The following is a 22,010-nucleotide window of genomic DNA, read 5'->3' as shown; positions in this document are numbered from 1 at the left end:
GACACCCCTATTCTGAACAATTGAATTTGTCATGTTTCCCTGAGAGTCTAACTTAAGGGAGGCCGTGGTGCTCTGGTGTAGGAGCCTCGGGTAATAAAGGAGCTCTTCAATTCTAGTTTCAACAATAGTTTATCTCTTCACACTAAGTCGAAGGCGGCTTGGAAATGAACAGGGCATAAAGTGGAGGGCTGCCAATTTTACTGGCCCTAGTGCGTCATAAATCCTAATTACCAAATTGTGAATTTTTGTGTATCCTTTCCTGAAGCCGCTTTGAAACTGATTCATTATTCCGGCTTTGTCTACGGACACCAAGGGCGTTCACCCGCGGAAAAAGCGCATTGAGGCCACACAAGTGGGGAAAGAGCGCTATATAAATATACAATACCCACTTCTTTAGCTTCTCTAATAATAGCGACGCAAATATTTTGCCTGTACAATTGAGCATATACAATAATCTATAGTTCCCAGGTTCCATCCTGTTCCCTCTCTTAAATACAGGAATAAGGAAGGAAGTTTGCCAGGACACGGGTATTTGTCTGGTCCCCATTATTTTATCGAACAGGATTTTTAATAAATGTGCCCAGAATTCGGGATTACTCCTAGTACTACATTTTTCAGGCTGTTGGGGCCTGGTGCTCTAGAAGATTTTAGGCTTTTAAGTTTAATAGGTAGTTGATCCGTGGTGACACTAAAACTCATCGAGTAAAGTATTTCGATGTAACAGAAAATCTGTCCACTGTTTGGCGCCAATAGGGTTGATCATTAAAGGTTTCCCAAAGCCCCCGGATTCCCTCAGCAGTGCCCAGATACTTCTAGTATTTTTTTAGCACATGACTTGGATCATTGTCTGCCAGCGTCTGATCTTCTCTGCTCTTCTTTGATGTGATCCAGGTGCTATATTTGTTCTTTAGTGACCTACAAATTGAGGCATAACTTCCTGGTGTTAAGTTGGTAGTTTTGGCTTTACGAATTGCAGCCCTAAGTTCTCTCTTAGCATCTCTTATGCTTTTATCAAAAAGGTTTGCTCTGCTTTCCTACTTTAAATATCGCATTAGTCAGAGTAGTAGCATGAGACGATGCAAATGTCCCAATCCACCTTTCAGTGTCATTTACTGACATTGTGGGGAATTGTTGGATGTCACAAATTAACGCTACTTGCGCTGATCGAGCAGCATTGCCGATATTTTTTACATGCCAACAAAAACGAGTCGCAGCATGGTTAACTTTCATATCTCCCATGGTTCTACCGCCCCGGATCTACGAGTAACTGAGCTATGATCACTCCAGTAATTCGGACTAATGTTCATGTCTTTAACTTGGTAGGCGGTGTCTGGGCTCACAAAGACATAATCGAACGTACTTCTTGCCCGACCATTAGACCAAGTATGCACTCCAGGATAGTCACTGCATGTCCTCCCGTTGATCAATTCCATGTCCCAGCTACAGACGAAATTCATCCTACATAGGCCTTCAGGGTCTACGGTAGTATGAATCATTTCACTTTTCCTTTTTAATAGAGGGTTAATGGTTCTTCCCTCTACACCTCTCATATGGCAGTTGAAATAGCCAGAAATAATAACAGAGGTATTCCCTGAAGTCCTGGTCCATTGGATTAGGAGGTCATGGAGAGCCTCCTGAATAACATCTCTGATATTGGCTCCAGGAGGATTATACAGGGCGATGAGCAGAATTCTATTTCTGGCACCTTCATAGTCCCCTTCCAGTTCAACAGCAATGATGTTATATTCTTGGCAAGTTTTGATTTGACTTGAATTAGCCGGCTGTCTGACTCCCACAATCAGTTCCCCATAGGGTCTTCCCTTTGCTCCTCTTTTAGCTATCGACTGATAGATCTGATAGCCATTAAAGATAATAGGGGAAGTAAACCAAGTTTCTTGGTGACGGATACAGGAATGGTTAGCCAAGAACGAAAGAGACCCTTCTGGAGACATCAGGTGTTTTAATCCTCTGGGGTTCATGAAGCAATTGTGCAATCTCACTGTTGTTTTATAGCCAAGGGGAGGGATTCTGCCAGCCAGCTCAACACTTTCTGGATCTCTGTAATCTGAACATGTTCACCTTTGGTTAAGGAAGAGACTGCAACGATTTCTTTAGTCCCTTTGTGGTTCTACTTCGACCAACTAGGCTCTTCCTTTTCCGGATCAGCATCGATTTCAATATCCACAACAAGTAAGCTCTCCTTGAAGCTTCGCATCATTCGAGCTGAAGATAAAAACGTACAGTGGATTGCTGATCCGTTTGGGTTCGTCACATGTAAAGGCTCAACATACTAAAAATCTTCAGATCTGAGTACTCGCAGCTGCAGCAACGAGTGTAATCTGGTCATAAGTTCTGTCCTTGTTAACCAGTTTCGTTCACTTTGTTGGTAGATATTTTTGATAATGCAAACTCGGTGACCCGATTGATCAAGTTGTTTGGACTTATAGGTTGCTGTTGATTTAGGTTTTTCTTTATCCGAAAAGGCCATTTTTAGGTTTTTATTTGGGGTTGATGAGATCTTATCAAGATCATTATTTAGTTGTGATGAGCCCAGGTCTGGTAGCTCTTCTTCTCTCAAGGACTCGTTATCATTGTCCGGAATAAGCCAAATAATTAAATTTACATTTTTTGGGCCCGAGTGGCTTTCTTTTTGTCCTTCTTGGTAGGTTTTCCAGTAGGAGCAGTTGTAGGCTAGGGGGAGGCCACCTCGCACGACTTCTTTTTCATTGCTGCTCTTCTAGCAAGTCTTCATTATTTGCGAGATAAAAACACAACTGATTTGTCTGCAAGAATTGAATCGGTCTCAGGATCACCAACGGGCTTTGATGAGCCGCAAGCTGCTGGCAATGAATTGATCTCTTCCACTTCGCTAATAATATCTTTGCCTACATCCCCAGGAACAAGGCTAAGCGTGGTCTCCAAGATGCGCCCACACATTTTTAGCAGTATTTTTAAGGCAAACTGGAGCGAGGCCATTGATGATTGTAACTCGGGCAGAGCTGTTGGACTAGACAATGAGGCTCCACTTGTCTCAATATCGCTTCCGTCAACAGACGGATCATGGTGTATGGCTAGGTTAGGGGATGCCGATAATCTACTAGTTTGCTCCCTCGGGGAGTGAGACGCTCCAGGAATCAGTCCTTGAGGGTTTGTCCCCAAAGATTGTGTTGCAGGGGTCATTGATCTCTGCATAGATAGGCACAATTCTAGCAATTGTTATCAATGTCCCCCTAGTTGGTAACGTCCTGGGGGATTGTGTTGTTCAGTGGTTGACTCCACTTCCTCCATTACTGTGGAGTTTTTTTACGGTTGTGCATTAGTATGAAAAAAATCAGTTATTGCTCCTTTACTTAATGGCTCTTGTTTTTTCAGTTTAGTTTTGCTCATAGCACTGTCAATTCAGTGTTTTTATTGTTTCATTTTCGCATGTTACAATTAGATGATTGGCCTTTCTCGAGTGACGGCATATAGTGTATCGGCTCTTACAAAGATAATCCGAGTCAATTTAGCTCATCGAACACTTATAAGCCTTTATAAAGTGTTGACGTGCATCTTAAAGAGCTAGCATTATCTGCCTCAGGCAGAAATCACTTCACTCGTGAAGGCAATCAAGTAGACGATTGACAATATCCTCATCAGAAGCAAACGCCCATTGTTTAGCTTTCGGGGTGAGTGTGAAGGTTTACAATAATGTCTTGAGCAGATAAATGTTACAGCTCTTTAGCATAAATGCACACTCTAGGGCAGCCGGGATCAAAGGATTCATCCCGCAGTCTCACGGCTGAAGTTAACCTCGAGTTTATGCTAAATGGCCACAGCGCGAAAATCAGTCTTTGTTATTAGGATGTTTGTATGCAAAACCAATAATATAAGGTGTGCAAGCAAGCCAGCGAGGGGGGGCCGGGATGAAAGGAGTCGTCCCACAGTCTCCCGACAGTGATATGTCACAGGTGTTTAGTGAATACCCACAGCGCCAGAAAGCAATCTTTGTTATAGAGCGTATGCAGGCAGAGGCGATATTGCAAAGTGAATAAGCATATCAGCGGCTGAAATGTCTCTCCCTTAATGATACCCTCGCTCAGGTTCACTCTGCGGCCACACTTGTTGCCAGAACCAGAGCCGACAACCACAGGACTCCAGGAGGCTCCCTAGACCACCTTCCCCTCGCAAACCGAAAATAGCGGGCCTTCGGCAGTAACGCCAACAAGAGCGATGAGGCTCCAGCAGCAACGCCAACAATGTTCTACCGCACCAGGTCAGAGGAAAGGAGCACAGAATATGAGGATTTGAACAGGAATCAAATTGATATTGCACATGTCTGCCCTTTGGCCCAGTTCAGTTCAGCTGTGGAAGGGCTGTGTGTATTCATTCCATAAAAGGCTCCCCCTGTCCACTGGCAGGACTATAGCCTTGGGGGATTGCCTCTCTTCGTTCCTTTTTGTAAGGGCGGGTAACACCCTTTCTCCAGAGAGAGCCTTTCCACGGGAAGCTGGCCTGGCAACAGGATTCAAAGCGCACATTTATTCACCAAGGGCTATGCCTCACACCACGATGCTGCATATCTAAAGGCCTTTGATTCTATTGATAAGTGAGAGGGTGGGGTTAGTGTAGCCAGAGAGATGTGTACAAGTTTGGAACGAGTCTGCTGTTTTGTTTCTCTCTGCCTCTTTCCTGTCCCCTGCACTTCCTGTAGCGCAAATCACTTTGGGTGTGACGTCCGAAGGGCAAGGTCCACTCATTTCAAGCGCACGGGTTGGAGTCCTAAAGTAGGCTAGCTTTTAACCATTTGGGCTCCAATCCTGAAATAAAATTGCATTAGACCTTTCTGGGAGAGACATCCTTTCCAGAGTCGTTCAGTTGTGAGGTGAAGGCAGGTGTTCCAAGGCAGAGGCAAGCTTTGTCCCCTAACTATCCCCAGGGACCATTGGGGTGTGACCTCTGCTGCTGAACCAAGACCACATATCTGCCAACCACTCTATTGCACAGGACCTTACCATGTTGTAGGACCCCTAAAGGTGTGTGCCAGGCTCCCCTGTGTTTGTGAGCTGAGAACTGACTTACTTTGGCCCTTGAGACCCTGAAGTGGAACTTGCAGCAACCTAAGAGCCAAAACAGCGGGGACCCTAGTGCTTTTCACGTTGGAGCTGCTTAAAGCAGTGTTTCAAGGACCATTTGTGGCTGCCTTTTGCACTATCCCGACCTTTGCACAGCGCCAAGAAGTCTAGTTTGGTGCTGCCGAACCGTGAAAAAATGCAAAATGGTACTATTGACAGCTAACTGCCCCTTTGGTCCATCTTTGGACCCTAGAGGAGACTGGCCTGGCCGTTTTAGAAACCCCTTTGCAACCTCACGAAATATCAACATTGTGGTTTTTATTGCCTTTTCTCCACTCTCTCATTACCCAGAGTGCTGCATCTATTCCATCATTGCATAGTCTGTTCTTTCTGCAGGGGTGGGTTTCTGCTCCGTTTCTCCACCGTCTCATTACCCAGTGTGCTGCATCTATTCTATCATTGCATAGTCTCTGTTCTTTCTGCAGGGGTGGGTTTCTGCTCCGTTTCTCCACCGTCTCATTACCCAGTGTGCTGCATCTATTCTATCATTGCATAGTCTCTGTTCTTTCTGCAGGGGTGGGTTTCTGCTCCGTTTCTCCACCCTCTCATTACCCAGTGTGCTGCATCTATTCTATCAGTGCATAGTCTCTGTTCTTTCTGCAGGGGTGGGTTTCTGCTCCGTTTCTCCACCGTCTCATTACCCAATGTGCTGCATCTATTCTATCATTGCATAGTCTCTGTTCTTTCTGCAAGGGTGGGTTTCTCCGTCTCATTACCCAGTGTGCTGCATCTATTCTATCATTGCATAGTCTCTGTTCTTTCTGCAGGGGTGGGTTTCTGCTCCGTTTCTCCATCGTCTCATTACCCAGAGTGCTGCATCTATTCTATCATTGCATAGTCTGTTCTTTCTGCAGGGGTGGGTTTCTCCACCGTCTCATTACCCAGTGTGCTGCATCTATTCTGTCATTGCATAGTCTCTGTTCTTTCTGCAGGGGTGGGTTTCTGCTCAGTTTCTCCACCATCTCATTACCCAGTGTGCTGCATCTATTCTATCAGTGCATAGTCTCTGTTCTTTCTGCAGGGGTGGGTTTCTGCTCCGTTTCTCCACCGTCTCATTACCCAGTGTGCTGCATCTATTCTATCATTGCATAGTCTCTGTTCTTTCTGCAGGGGTGGGTTTCTGCTCCGTTTCTCCACCGTCTCATTACCCAGTGTGCTGCATCTATTCTATCATTGCAAAGTCTCTGTTCTTTCTGCCGGGTGGGTTTCTCCACCGTCTCATTACCCAGTGTGCTGCATCTATTCTGTCATTGCATAGTCTCTGTTCTTTCTGCAGGGGTGGGTTTCTGCTCAGTTTCTCCACCATCTCATTACCCATTGTGCTGCATCTATTCTATCAGTGCATAGTCTCTGTTCTTTCTGCAGGGGTGGGTTTCTGCTCCGTTTCTCCACCGTCTCATTACCATAGTGTGCTGCATCTATTCTATCAGTGCATAGTCTCTGTTCTTTCTGGAGGGGTCGGTTTCTGCTCCGTTTCTCCACCGTCTCATTACCCAGTGTGCTGCATCTATTCTATCAGTGCATAGTCTCTGTTCTTTCTGCAGGGGTGGGTTTCTGCTCCGTTTCTCCACCGTCTCATTACCCAGTGTGCTGCATCTATTCTATCAGTGCATAGTCTCTGTTCTTTCTGCAGGGGTGGGTTTCTGCTCCGTTTCTCCACCGTCTCATTACCCAGTGTGCTGCATCTATTCTGTCATTGCATAGTCTCTGTTCTTTCTGCAGGGGTGGGTTTCTGCTCAGTTTCTCCACCATCTCATTACCCATTGTGCTGCATCTATTCTATCAGTGCATAGTCTCTGTTCTTTCTGCAGGGGTGGGTTTCTGCTCCGTTTCTCCACCGTCTCATTACCATAGTGTGCTGCATCTATTCTATCAGTGCATAGTCTCTGTTCTTTCTGGAGGGGTCGGTTTCTGCTCCGTTTCTCCACCGTCTCATTACCCAGTGTGCTGCATCTATTCTATCAGTGCATAGTCTCTGTTCTTTCTGCAGGGGTGGGTTTCTGCTCCGTTTCTCCACCGTCTCATTACCCAGTGTGCTGCATCTATTCTATCAGTGCATAGTCTCTGTTCTTTCTGCAGGGGTGGGTTTCTGCTCCGTTTCTCCACCTTCTCATTACCCAGTGTGCTGCATCTATTCTATCATTGCATAGTCTCTGTTCTTTCTGCAGGGGTGGGTTTCTGCTCCGTTTCTCCATCGTCTCATTACCCAGAGTGCTGCATCTATTCTATCAGTGCATAGTCTCTGTTCTTTCTGCAGGGGTGGGTTTCTGCTCAGTTTCTCCACCATCTCATTACCCAGTGTGCTGCATCTATTCTATCATTGCATAGTCTGTTCTTTCTGCAGGGGTGGGTTTCTCCACCGTCTCATTACCCAGTGTGCTGCATCTATTCTATCAGTGCATAGTCTCTGTTCTTTCTGCAGGGGTGGGTTTCTGCTCCGTTTCTCCACCGTCTCATTACCATAGTGTGCTGCATCTATTCTATCAGTGCATAGTCTCTGTTCTTTCTGCAGGGGTGGGTTTCTGCTCCGTTTCTCCACCTTCTCATTACCCAGTGTGCTGCATCTATTCTATCATTGCATAGTCTCTGTTCTTTCTGCAGGGGTGGGTTTCTGCTCCGTTTCTCCATCGTCTCATTACCCAGAGTGCTGCATCTATTCTATCATTGCATAGTCTGTTCTTTCTGCAGGGGTGGGTTTCTCCACCGTCTCATTACCATAGTGTGCTGCATCTATTCTATCAGTGCATAGTCTCTGTTCTTTCTGCAGGGGTGGGCTTCTGCTCCGTTTCTCCACCGTCTCATTACCCAGTGTGCTGCATCTATTCTATCATTGCATAGTCTGTTCTTTCTGCAGGGGTGGGTTTCTCCACCGTCTCATTACCCAGTGTGCTGCATCTATTCTATCAGTGCATAGTCTCTGTTCTTTCTGCAGGGGTGGGTTTCTGCTCCGTTTCTCCACCGTCTCATTACCCAGTGTGCTGCATCTATTCTATCATTGCATAGTCTCTGTTCTTTCTGCAGGGGTGGGTTTCTGCTCCGTTTCTCCACCGTCTCATTACCCAGTGTGCTGCATCTATTCTATCATTGCAAAGTCTCTGTTCTTTCTGCCGGGTGGGTTTCTCCACCGTCTCATTACCCAGTGTGCTGCATCTATTCTGTCATTGCATAGTCTCTGTTCTTTCTGCAGGGGTGGGTTTCTGCTCAGTTTCTCCACCATCTCATTACCCATTGTGCTGCATCTATTCTATCAGTGCATAGTCTCTGTTCTTTCTGCAGGGGTGGGTTTCTGCTCCGTTTCTCCACCGTCTCATTACCATAGTGTGCTGCATCTATTCTATCAGTGCATAGTCTCTGTTCTTTCTGCAGGGGTGGGCTTCTGCTCCGTTTCTCCACCGTCTCATTACCCAGTGTACTCCATCTATTCTGTCATTGCATAGTCTCTGTTCTTTCTGCAGGGGTGGGTTTCTGCTCAGTTTCTCCACCATCTCATTACCCAGTGTGCTGCATCTATTCTATCAGTGCATAGTCTCTGTTCTTTCTGCAGGGGTGGGCTTCTGCTCCGTTTCTCCACCGTCTCATTACCCAGTGTGCTGCATCTATTCTATCAGTGCATAGTCTCTGTTCTTTCTGCAGGGGTGGGCTTCTGCTCCGTTTCTCCACCGTCTCATTACCCAGTGTGCTGCATCTATTCTATCATTGAATAGTCTCTGTTCTTTCTGGAGGGGTCGGTTTCTGCTCCGTTTCTCCACCGTCTCATTACCCAGTGTGCTGCATCTATTCTATCAGTGCATAGTCTCTGTTCTTTCTGCAGGGGTGGGTTTCTGCTCCGTTTCTCCACCGTCTCATTACCCAGTGTGCTGCATCTATTCTATCAGTGCATAGTCTCTGTTCTTTCTGCAGGGGTGGGTTTCTGCTCCGTTTCTCCACCTTCTCATTACCCAGTGTGCTGCATCTATTCTATCATTGCATAGTCTCTGTTCTTTCTGCAGGGGTGGGTTTCTGCTCCGTTTCTCCATCGTCTCATTACCCAGAGTGCTGCATCTATTCTATCAGTGCATAGTCTCTGTTCTTTCTGCAGGGGTGGGTTTCTGCTCAGTTTCTCCACCATCTCATTACCCAGTGTGCTGCATCTATTCTATCATTGCATAGTCTGTTCTTTCTGCAGGGGTGGGTTTCTCCACCGTCTCATTACCCAGTGTGCTGCATCTATTCTATCAGTGCATAGTCTCTGTTCTTTCTGCAGGGGTGGGTTTCTGCTCCGTTTCTCCACCGTCTCATTACCATAGTGTGCTGCATCTATTCTATCAGTGCATAGTCTCTGTTCTTTCTGCAGGGGTGGGTTTCTGCTCCGTTTCTCCACCTTCTCATTACCCAGTGTGCTGCATCTATTCTATCATTGCATAGTCTCTGTTCTTTCTGCAGGGGTGGGTTTCTGCTCCGTTTCTCCATCGTCTCATTACCCAGAGTGCTGCATCTATTCTATCATTGCATAGTCTGTTCTTTCTGCAGGGGTGGGTTTCTCCACCGTCTCATTACCCAGTGTGCTGCATCTATTCTGTCATTGCATAGTCTCTGTTCTTTCTGCAGGGGTGGGTTTCTGCTCAGTTTCTCCACCATCTCATTACCCAGTGTGCTGCATCTATTCTCTCAGTGCATAGTCTCTGTTCTTTCTGCAGGGGTGGGTTTCTGCTCCGTTTCTCCACCGTCTCATTACCATAGTGTGCTGCATCTATTCTATCAGTGCATAGTCTCTGTTCTTTCTGCAGGGGTGGGCTTCTGCTCCGTTTCTCCACCGTCTCATTACCCAGTGTGCTGCATCTATTCTATCATTGCATAGTCTGTTCTTTCTGCAGGGGTGGGTTTCTCCACCGTCTCATTACCCAGTGTGCTGCATCTATTCTATCAGTGCATAGTCTCTGTTCTTTCTGCAGGGGTGGGTTTCTGCTCCGTTTCTCCACCGTCTCATTACCCAGTGTGCTGCATCTATTCTATCATTGCATAGTCTCTGTTCTTTCTGCAGGGGTGGGTTTCTGCTCCGTTTCTCCACCGTCTCATTACCCAGTGTGCTGCATCTATTCTATCATTGCAAAGTCTCTGTTCTTTCTGCCGGGTGGGTTTCTCCACCGTCTCATTACCCAGTGTGCTGCATCTATTCTGTCATTGCATAGTCTCTGTTCTTTCTGCAGGGGTGGGTTTCTGCTCAGTTTCTCCACCATCTCATTACCCATTGTGCTGCATCTATTCTATCAGTGCATAGTCTCTGTTCTTTCTGCAGGGGTGGGTTTCTGCTCCGTTTCTCCACCGTCTCATTACCATAGTGTGCTGCATCTATTCTATCAGTGCATAGTCTCTGTTCTTTCTGCAGGGGTGGGCTTCTGCTCCGTTTCTCCACCGTCTCATTACCCAGTGTACTCCATCTATTCTGTCATTGCATAGTCTCTGTTCTTTCTGCAGGGGTGGGTTTCTGCTCAGTTTCTCCACCATCTCATTACCCAGTGTGCTGCATCTATTCTATCAGTGCATAGTCTCTGTTCTTTCTGCAGGGGTGGGTTTCTGCTCCGTTTCTCCACCGTCTCATTACCATAGTGTGCTGCATCTATTCTATCAGTGCATAGTCTCTGTTCTTTCTGCAGGGGTGGGCTTCTGCTCCGTTTCTCCACCGTCTCATTACCCAGTGTGCTGCATCTATTCTATCATTGCATAGTCTGTTCTTTCTGCAGGGGTGGGTTTCTCCACCGTCTCATTACCCAGTGTGCTGCATCTATTCTATCATTGCATAGTCTCTGTTCTTTCTGGAGGGGTGGGTTTCTGCTCCGTTTCTCCACCGTCTCATTACCATAGTGTGCTGCATCTATTCTATCAGTGCATAGTCTCTGTTCTTTCTGCAGGGGTGGGCTTCTGCTCCGTTTCTCCACCGTCTCATTACCCAGTGTGCTGCATCTATTCTATCATTGCATAGTCTGTTCTTTCTGCAGGGGTGGGTTTCTCCACCGTCTCATTACCCAGTGTGCTGCATCTATTCTATCATTGCATAGTCTCTGTTCTTTCTGCAGGGGTGGGTTTCTGCTCCGTTTCTCCACCGTCTCATTACCATAGTGTGCTGCATCTATTCTATCAGTGCATAGTCTCTGTTCTTTCTGCAGGGGTGGGCTTCTGCTCCGTTTCTCCACCGTCTCATTACCCAGTGTGCTGCATCTATTCTATCATTGCATAGTCTGTTCTTTCTGCAGGGGTGGGTTTCTCCACCGTCTCATTACCCAGTGTGCTGCATCTATTCTATCATTGCATAGTCTCTGTTCTTTCTGGAGGGGTCGGTTTCTGCTCCGTTTCTCCACCGTCTCATTACCCAGTGTGCTGCATCTATTCTATCAGTGCATAGTCTCTGTTCTTTCTGCAGGGGTGGGTTTCTGCTCCGTTTCTCCACCGTCTCATTACCCAGTGTGCTGCATCTATTCTATCAGTGCATAGTCTCTGTTCTTTCTGCAGGGGTGGGTTTCTGCTCCGTTTCTCCACCTTCTCATTACCCAGTGTGCTGCATCTATTCTATCATTGCATAGTCTCTGTTCTTTCTGCAGGGGTGGGTTTCTGCTCCATTTCTCCATCGTCTCATTACCCAGAGTGCTGCATCTATTCTATCAGTGCATAGTCTCTGTTCTTTCTGCAGGGGTGGGTTTCTGCTCAGTTTCTCCACCATCTCATTACCCAGTGTGCTGCATCTATTCTATCATTGCATAGTCTGTTCTTTCTGCAGGGGTGGGTTTCTCCACCGTCTCATTACCCAGTGTGCTGCATCTATTCTATCAGTGCATAGTCTCTGTTCTTTCTGCAGGGGTGGGTTTCTGCTCCGTTTCTCCACCGTCTCATTACCATAGTGTGCTGCATCTATTCTATCAGTGCATAGTCTCTGTTCTTTCTGCAGGGGTGGGCTTCTGCTCCGTTTCTCCACCGTCTCATTACCCAGTGTGCTGCATCTATTCTATCATTGCATAGTCTGTTCTTTCTGCAGGGGAGGGTTTCTCCACCGTCTCATTACCCAGTGTGCTGCATCTATTCTATCATTGCATAGTCTCTGTTCTTTCTGGAGGGGTCGGTTTCTGCTCCGTTTCTCCACCGTCTCATTACCCAGTGTGCTGCATCTATTCTATCAGTGCATAGTCTCTGTTCTTTCTGCAGGGGTGGGTTTCTGCTCCGTTTCTCCACTGTCTCATTACCCAGAGTGCTGCATCTATTCTATCATTGCATAGTCTGTTCTTTCTGCAGGGGTGGGTTTCTGCTCCGTTTCTCCACCGTCTCATTACCCAGTGTGCTGCATCTATTCTATCATTGCAAAGTCTCTGTTCTTTCTGCCGGGTGGGTTTCTCCACCGTCTCATTACCCAGTGTGCTCCATCTATTCTGTCATTGCATAGTCTCTGTTCTTTCTACAGGGGTGGGTGTTAGGGAGAATTCTCATCTATGGCTAATTACCCTCACCTAGTGAGTCCCCCAGCAGCTTTGCTGGACTTCTGGAGTTTATTTTTTTCCACTTGGTAAGAGTGAGAGCTTTTCCCCCACTCTTACCTGTGTTTTGCTATGTGTTTCTATCTGTTTTTGTGATTGTAGACTCTGAAGTACACCACTCCAGTAGCCCCCTTCTTTTTGTGTGTCACACAGCACCTTCAGTGCCGTGGCACAGGGTTGTCTTTGAGACTTCCCTCGTCTCCATTTCTGAGGCTGACTACTGTCCCCCAGAAAAGGGTAGAGTTACCATTAACTTTACTTAGTCAATCTACCACAGATCCAGTACACCCCATCTTCCATGGAGTACTGGAAAGGGTTAATTCGTATCCCTTTTTATCTGTACCTTCTAGAGCATTGTTTCGCTCTTTTAACATTTAGACTTGGCTGGTGGCAGTGGTATCTACCCTAACTCTTCTACCGCGATTATATTAGATAAACGTGGTACTGTTCTTGGCTATTATATTAGCCTCGAACATAAACCCGCTTGACCAAATCTTCTTTCTTTTGGCTCTGGTTGGGTTTATTTGCCATTTCCTTTTGTTAAAGTCCTACTTGTGTTTTAATTTGTGCGGCAAACTAGGTTTGCCTTCTTTGTTCACTGTGTTTTGGCAGGCTTCTGCTCAGAAGCCCTTCTCAAGGCGTCTGGGTGTATAGGTGGGCTGAATGTGAGGGAGGGGTGTAGTCACCCCCTGCACAGGGTATCCTAGGAAACCCAAGTCGCACTTTGTTATGATTGGCCAGGGTAGTTGTCCGGGCTGGACAACTCCCTTGCTGGGTGATTGACAGCCAGGCTGTGTGAATGGGGGTTTTTCGCATAAAAGGCAGATCTCTTGGGCTAGAAGTCTGAGAGTCGCCACTGGAACTACAAGGAACCGAAGAGAAGCGGAGAGAACGACGGCTGCTGCAACTACCCCGTCCCGGCGAAGCCCTGCTGCAGTCCTGAGCTATCTACCCTTCAATGACTAAGAGAAGATCCAGTCCGGAGTCTTCTTCCCTCGAGCTTGGTGGGGATAACCAGCTCATCTTCTACAGCCAGAGGATCCTCTTCCTTTGTGGAAATTGCTGCACAGTGCTTTAGTGGTCCGGATAGCCACCCGAAGAGCCTCTTCTGTTTTTAAGGAGCGCACCTTTTTTCCTTGTCGCTGCTGCCGGCTTCATCCCTGTGTGGTGCAGACCCCTTCAGACGTCTTCCTTCACAACAAAGCTCCAGGAATCGTTCGTCTGCGGGAAACCATCTATTCTATCATTGCAAAGTCTCTGTTCTTTCTGCCGGGTGGGTTTCTCCACCGTCTCATTACCCAGTGTGCTGCATCTATTCTGTCATTGCATAGTCTCTGTTCTTTCTGCAGGGGTGGGTTTCTGCTCAGTTTCTCCACCATCTCATTACCCAGTGTGCTGCATCTATTCTATCAGTGCATAGTCTCTGTTCTTTCTGCAGGGGTGGGTTTCTGCTCCGTTTCTCCACCGTCTCATTACCGTAGTGTGCTGCATCTATTCTATCAGTGCATAGTCTCTGTTCTTTCTGCAGGGGTGGGTTTCTGCTCCGTTTCTCCACCGTCTCATTACCCAGTGTGCTGCATCTATTCTATCATTGCATAGTCTGTTCTTTCTGCAGGGGTGGGTTTCTCCACCGTCTCATTACCCAGTGTGCTGCATCTATTCTATCAGTGCATAGTCTCTGTTCTTTCTGCAGGGGTGGGTTTCTGCTCCGTTTCTCCACCATCTCATTACCCAGTGTGCTGCATCTATTCTATCATTGCATAGTCTCTGTTCTTTCTGCAGGGGTGGGTTTCTGCTCCGTTTCTCCAGCTTTTTGCCCTGGCAGGAACAACTGCCAGGGCACCAGCTGCACCATTGGAACAAGGTACTGTGTTCTGCTGAGAAAACTGGGTGAATCCCCTTTTCTTAATTTCCAAGGCTTGCCCTTGTCTTCCCTCCTTCTTGTAACTTTTGCTTTCGAACATTGACAATATCAAAGTACTTTTGGCAACATTGAATCGTGAACTGTCTGACTGTGTGATCTTCGGCAAAAGGCCCCGGTGTCTTTCGATGCTGGATCCGGCCCTTTGACTTTTGAACTCCTGTCTCTGAGTGTTTCTCGATTCTGTCTGCCTAACCAAAATATTGCCTGTGATTTTTGCCTCCAACTCCCTCTGGGTATCTCAGGTGCTAGGTGTGTTTTTGCCCCGGTAGAATTTCAGGTTGCCATATTTTGGCGTTTATTTAGTAGACTGAACTGTCAAAAAGTGATCGCAATTGTGTTCGTGGTAACGTGTTTTGCGCCTAACACCGGTTCATTCAAACACAGGGTACTTACCTTGAGACATACTGTACAAAGTGAATTGGTTAGTTGTAGTATATTTAACGTGTGATTTTTGTTTAAGTTTAATAGAAGTGTTGTGTTTATAACGAATGGTTTAAAAATAAATGTACTTATATTTTTCTACCTGAAACCTTGAGTCAGTGTTTGCTTGAGTCACAGTGATTGTGGTCCCTTTGTTTAATCTCTGCTACTGCTCGTATACTCTTGAGATAAGCCTGGCTGCTCCGCCACTGCTACCAATCTGACATAGTAGTACAGGCTTGTACCAAAGGTAAAACTTGTATTGCCACCTGTGGTCTTAATTGTGTGTAGTGGTCCCTAAGGGCACTGCACAGGATTCTGCCTAACAGTGGGTTTCTGCTCCGTTTCTCCACCGTCTCATTACCCAGTGTGCTGCATCTATTCTATCCGTGCATAGTCTCTGTTCTTTCTGCAGGGGTGGGTTTCTGCTCCGTTTCTCCACCGTCTCATTACCCAGTGTGCTGCATCTATTCTATCCGTGCATAGTCTCTGTTCTTTCTGCAGGGATGGGTGTTTGATTGAAGTATATATCCACTTTGTAGAGCCTTGTTTGGGCATTTCTTTCATTAACACTTTGCTGTTTTGGTTGCTGCTGATCCATGTTCACACCCATCTTGAGAGCATTGTGATGAATCCTGTGGAGTCATCACTGAACCCCAGCCAGAGATCTGGTTCCATGAGATTTTATGGGAAACATTTTCAGAGAGGTAATTTATAGCGAAATTATAATATTGTAACACATCACCCATTTAAAAAAAAAAAATTGAGTGGGTGCAGGCTCCCCCAGACTCCCTGTTTTCCATGATTTGTACCCCACCCTAATCCCCCCTTGCCCATTTTATCCACACCCTTCACATATATTTATTAAAACAATTTGATGTTTTTTCAATATTATAGGTTTGTTATAAATTACCTGTCTGAAAATGCTTTCAATAAAATGGCTGGATACCAGAGATCCCCTCTCATGTGGCCAGGAGACGGCAGCTGCTACCCGATCCTGCCCCCGGGGGTGGTGTTATGAGGATCGCGTGGAAGGAGACCGTTGTCGGCGGATGGTGGTGACCCCATCAGGAGGGACACAGCATTCTTCCCTTCTTGGAGAAGAAAACCTCCCTGGTGGCTTGTTGTCGCCATACAAGTCCCTCTCCTTGTAAAACACAAAAGCCCCTTCCTGCACATCCCTCTAGACAAAAGTACATTCAAACCACAAACACATCAAACATTTCCTATTCCAACATAGTTTCTGAAATCCAATAAACTCTATGGACTTAATCTCCCATAAAGCCTGAGACGGGAAAGGAGGAGAAAGAACCATCAAGTTGAATGCGCAGACTAGTTGTTTCTATGGATCTCGAGCACCTTGGACATTTAAAGCTGTTATCCGCCCTCGAGAGGAGAAGAGCAGGAAAATAAAGCGGTGCCCAGAAGAACCGTGCTGACGGAGGTCGGGAACGCAGGTGTTCATATGCAGCAGCTTGCCACTGTGAAGACAGTTTACCGGCGTGTCTCGATGCCAGGAGAGACTCTGGCGGAACCCAGGAAGAGACCGGTTAAGCTCTGGCAGCGGCAGCAGAGCCACCAGAGAGACGGATGTGCTGGGTAATAGCAGCAGCCTTTAATCCCAGTCGCAGAGAGAAGCCGGTGAGGAAATGCAGAGCTGGCGGGAACAAGGAATGAAGGTCTGCAGTGCAAAGGAGGCTCTTCGAGGGATTAAGCTTGAAGTCCCCCCATATGAAATGTCAGTGTTGGGAACGTTGGAGCAAGTACTATCCCAAGCAAATGAATAGTTCAGAAACAAGTACATCAACAGATGTCAATGTGGGGAAAGTTGAAATAAGTAAAGGACAGCAAAGAAGAAAAGAAGTCCTGGTGAAAGTAACAAATCGGGCAAAAAAAAGATGAGGGGAACCGCAAGATGGGGGGGACAATTCCTGGCAAGGGGGTATAGCAGACCTTTTACTCAGTACATGGAAGTTATAAGTTAGTTAATATGGGAAATGTACCTGGCAGGAGAATACACCAGAGATCTGAGGAGCCCATAAGAAGTAGTCCTGGTGAAAGGAGCTCATCAGGCAGAGACGACTTAAGGGGATTTACAAGACTTCAGGAAGAGAATTCCTGGCAGGGGAGAAAACCAGGTCCTCCATCCAAAGTATTCTGGAAAAGACTGGACAAGGTGGGAAAGATACCTGGCAGGAGAGTGTACCAGGGGATCCAATGAAAGTTTTTACGTTTGAATAAGATCCTTCCTGTTTGTGAACTCAGTCCAAAATGTGGAACATATTGTTTGTATAAGAACCTTTTCTGAATTGAGTACAACATTCATGAAGGCACCGTTGATTGAAAGAGACACCTTTTTGCCATCCTTCAGGAATTGTGGTTAGGATAAGACACTTGTGCTATCCTTAAAAAACGGTTGCTTGGAGGAAACACTTTTGCCATCCCTCGGGAATTGTTGGTCAAAGGAAATACTTTTGCCATCCTTAAGGAACTGTTGTTTGGAAAAGACCCTTTTGCCATCCCACCTAACTATCCAGGGGAAGGGAAACTCCCTCTGGATCCAAGGATTTCTCCTGGGAAAATACTGTTTGGTTGAATTCATCGAATAGCTTTAGTTGTGAACACTTTTTGGCAAATAGAACTCTTGACCACTTCCTTGCACCCTTAGATATTTGTTTCTAGGGTGACGGTCAGATTAGTATGTTTTGGACACAAGGACAGTTTATAAGTTTGACGACTGGACACAGACTGGTCTTTAGTTTTAGTTTCATAGGTAGGGAAACACTCTTCAGGACAGAGAGGCCTTCATCCAACATTTTTGGTTTTAATAAAGATATCTGGTAATGAAAATGGTACAACTTTGTGCCCGCCTCTCATTTCTGACCCCTCACAGTATAGTCTTCCCTTGGCCCATGTTACCATAAAAGGCAAAGCAGGTATTTCCCTTAACTGTGTTTGTTTCACCTTTATGATTGTGTGGGCTCTTGGCTTGTAGAAGTGGGAGGGAGGAGGGACTGTTTTAGTCAAGTCAATTTGTCGCAACTGTACTCCTCGATATTTCAGCTTGCCTGGTACCCCCAAAAAAGCAACGAATGTCAAATTACTAAAGTGCTAACTGCTCCTATGTGATTTGTATTTTCTGGGTAGTGAACACGCTGTGCTGTATGTGGGTGGTTTTCAGCTTAGTGCTGCTGTGCGCGTTGCTTTCTCTGGGTAGTCACTATGCATGTGTGTGTATGCGTGTGTGTGTGTGTTTTGAACTTCAACATTTTACAAACTGCTGTTGAACTAATTCTTTTGGTTTCCTTTTCAAACAGGTCCTCTTATTTCCACATTTGTCTTTTCATTAAAAGCAAAGGAAGATGATCTGTGTTTCATGGATCGTGATGACTCCGAGACAAGACGTGATTTTGACCCGTTACCAAGTGAGTATGTTGTGATTGACTAGGGATCTAGAAGCCGAAGGAGTTTCTCTTGCAGCCTCTAAAACATGTTCTCAAATAAACGTATGGGTATGCTCACACAAGGGTGTCCCTGCTCACACAAGGGTGTCCCTCATTCTGGCTGGGGCCATCTGACCATATTTTGTGGCCTGACATTTCACTGGGAGTACCTTGTGGCAAGCCTATCCTCAAATGCCCTGAATGGCTGAGAGGGTGACTGGCCACATTTTGTGGTCTGACTTTTCACTGTGATTGGTTTAGGGTGGGAACTGGGGGTAGAGTTGGGGTTTGGTTGAGAATGTGGGGAAGCAGGATAAGAGGGGTGTTAGAGCAGAAGGTCTGTGGAGCTGACCCTCCATTAAAAAAAAGCAGACACACACCTGCTCACACAAGTCTGTATATTTAATTAAACCCCTGTGAGAAAGCGGCGAAGTCTGAGGCTGTCCTGCTTCTCAAAAGGTCAGATGGAGAGACGGAACCAATTACACAGTGTGATAAGTGTGGCGGCCCTTCACCAGGGCGTGCCGCACCAGATGTCGGGGTCACCCGGATTACCAATGCATATTGCAGGCTCCAAGTAAACGGAACGCAGTGAGCACCCTGCAGCGCCCGGAACACTGGACAGATGTACTGTGGCTGGGGGCACCCAGCCAATGGCAGCCTCGGCCCTGTGGGCACCCAGGCCGGGGCTGCGACAACAGGCCGTGGTCACATGGTGAACCAAGACCAATAACTACACAGATACGAGTTGCCACTTCCTGGGGCTCTGCTGCACTGCCTCTCCAGTGCTAGCAGAGCCCCTTTTATTAAGACGAGCCGTGACGGAGTCATGACTCATTCCCTTAACAGAGGCATGCACCCCCCACACCACTCCAGGCCCATAACTGTGGTGCATTCCAGTCCGCACACCACTCCTATCAACTACTCAAACACTGTAAACTATGGTGCATTCTAGTCCGTGCACCCAGGGGCCGGAGTTGAGATCAGAAGATGCCTGGATCAAACTGACCGCTTGAGCTGCTGCAGGACAAGAAAAACACATCAACCTCATCTTCATCCTCTGCATAGTCGTCCAGTCCCCTTCTTTGCTCCTCTGCCACCTGGACCGCCACTACTTTGGGGGGGGGCTAGGAGGGTTGCCTTCCAGTGGCCTTCTTTGACGTACTTCCTGCTGATGGCCCGATCATGCTTGCCGTTGTTGGGGCTGGGCACACCTGTGCGAAATGGCCCTCTTTTCCGCACCTTCCACATGTATGGCCTTTGGCCGGGCATTCCTGCGCATGCGGGGGGTCCCATTCACACTGATTGCATATCGTGACACCTGACCCTCTCATTGGCCACTTCCCTCTTCTTGTTGGCCTGACTCCTTGCCACCTGCCTACGCCCGACACCTCCTCCAACTTCACTCGTTGCATGGGGGCTTCCAACTTCAGCTGCTGCCGGGAGGCCCGCACCTGCGCCAGCTCCTGGGCCCAGCCCAGCTCTTGTATTCGATTGAGGCCCAGCCCAGGCTCTCTGAGGACCTGTTTCCGCAGCTCAGAGGAACTACAGCTATAGATGATCTGAGCCCTGATCTCGTTATCCTCAGTTACCCAGAGCGCAGGACAACGCGATGCCACGCAGCTTGCCATGAAATGCATCAAGGCTCTCCCCTTTCTCTTGTCTCGCGCATCTCATCCTAAACCGTTCATAATCCCTGTTGGCCATGGGCATAAAGTACTCGTTCAGTGCTGCAATGGCTGTGTTGTATGACAGGTCTCTGGCCCGAAGGGGGTTGAACAGTCTCTGGACGGCTGGGCCGGCAGAGTACTGGAGGGTTGGGGCGTTTCGCACTTTCCTTGATCTCGACCGCCTCGAAATACAGCTCGAGGTTCTCCACCCACGCCGTCCATCGGGCTCCTAGACGGGCAGCAGCCACGACCACATAAAACGGATGCAAGGGCGCAAGCTGCCCATTCTGGCGATATGCCCCTACACCTTCCTCATCCCACTTGATGGATTCTCGACGTGGCGCAACCTGTTTCCACTACGGATAGGCACCTTGCTTGGCTCAGCAAGTTCATTGTCACTGAGGGCGCACAAGCACTCCTTATGGAGCCGCTACCCTTCGGGTTCCTCCTGGTGAAAGGCGAGGAACTGCTACGAGGAGTGAATTACTGGGCCCCAGGGCTTCTTCTTGTGCCCCTGAGTGATGTGCACTTCGGGCTGATGGGACACCCAGGCCAGGATGTTGGCAGCGCTAGTAGCGCTGCAACGTGGTCTGCTTCGCAGGCAGAATGAGGGATGCAGGCCTTCTCCCTTGTCCCTCACGTCATGTGGGCTACTGGAGTGGCCTGTCTAATCCTCCCCCTTGTTGCCGTGGGGAAGGACAGGGCACTATGGCTTCCCCGGCTCACCCGTGCTCATGTGGTATTTCCCTGGCGTTGGCCACACCCCACGGTTTCCTCTGCTGTATCCTGGTGTGCTGGCGAATGTGGCAAGGTGTTCATAGGCCAAGCCCACCTTCTGCAGGCATGGGTTACCCCAGCTGATACACTGGGTGGCCTGGGGACTGTAGCTCCTTTTTAGGGAACACAGCCTTACTTCACGGCCAGTCTCACACTGATTCATTTCACCGCCGCAGGCCTGGGTGTTGGTTGGCCCCGCCCCCTTCTCTCGTGCTAGACCTCAGCCTTTCCTTTGTCTCCATCACCGGTGCAGGCCCGGGTGTTAGGAGGCCATGCCCCCTCTTGTTGGGGCTGCCGCAGGCCTCCAACTCCTTTTATCTTTTTTCTTTTTCCTCTCGCCGCGGGCCAGTGTTTGTAGGCCACGCCAACCTCCTTTGTGCTTCGAAAGATGTGTGCGCAAGGGCCTGCTGGCTGCCCCTCGCTGCTTCGGGAACTGCAGGGAGTCGCCAGCTGACCTCGACGCTCCCGCTCCACACCTTTGTTGTGGCTGATTCCGCTGCTTCCTTCAACTCCTCTCCATCACGCGGCCGACGCCGCCACGTGCGGTGAAACGGCCACTAAAAAATAATTAGGCTGCCAGCAGCCTGCTCCGTCACTTGCGCAGGACCCGGACCACCTTTGTCGCCAATGTGGTGACTCGCCACCAGGACGGGCCGCACCAGATGTCTGGGTCACCCGGATTACCAATGCATACTGCGGGTTCGCAGTAAACGTAACGCAGGGATCACTCTGCAGCGTCCGGAACACTGGACAGATGTACTGTGGCTGGGGGCGCCCAGCCAATGGCAGCCTCGGCTCTGGGGGGACCTAGGCCGGGGCTGCGACAACAGGCCGTGGTGACACGGCGAACCAAGACCAATAACTACTGCCTCTCCCGTGCCAGCAGAATCCTTTTTATTAAGACGAGCCGTGACGGAGTCATGACTCATTCCCTTAAAGGAGCCATGCACCCCCCCCAGTTAAGTGGGCCATACACCACACTAAGGTACGTAGCAGATGAGCGGGCAGATGAGCGCATGCGTAGTGTACGTGCCTATTTGGTGAGTTTCATTTAGGAGTGAAGGGCCACTGTCCTAGAATGCAGTGTGTGTCAGGCGGAGACATGCAGGAAATGTATTTTCCTGCAGGAAGGCTGTCGCATTATGATGTCGGTCTGCACTGTT

At 48.0% G+C, this 22,010-nt stretch overlaps 1 protein-coding gene across 5 annotated transcripts in view; it reads left to right on the top strand.

Annotated features, from left to right (window-relative positions):
* The window catches only part of LOC138473374 (zinc finger protein 514-like), a 175,337-nt gene that overhangs the window by 57,746 nt on the left and 95,581 nt on the right, over positions 1–22,010 (top strand). For all 5 annotated transcript variants that reach the window (XM_069612065.1, XM_069612064.1, XM_069612063.1 and 2 more), the window contains one exon: positions 18,275–18,382. In XM_069612065.1, the coding sequence (XP_069468166.1) occupies positions 18,275–18,382 (108 nt within the window). The remainder of the gene's footprint in view (positions 1–18,274; positions 18,383–22,010) is intronic.

Source organism: Ambystoma mexicanum, chromosome 8, assembly GCF_040938575.1.
Source record: "Ambystoma mexicanum isolate Mex_15411 chromosome 8, UKY_AmexF1_1, whole genome shotgun sequence".
NCBI classification, from domain to species: Eukaryota; Metazoa; Chordata; class Amphibia; order Caudata; family Ambystomatidae; genus Ambystoma; species Ambystoma mexicanum.
The sequence above is the reverse complement of the archived record's forward strand: the minus strand, read 5'-3'. Positions and strand labels throughout refer to the sequence as shown.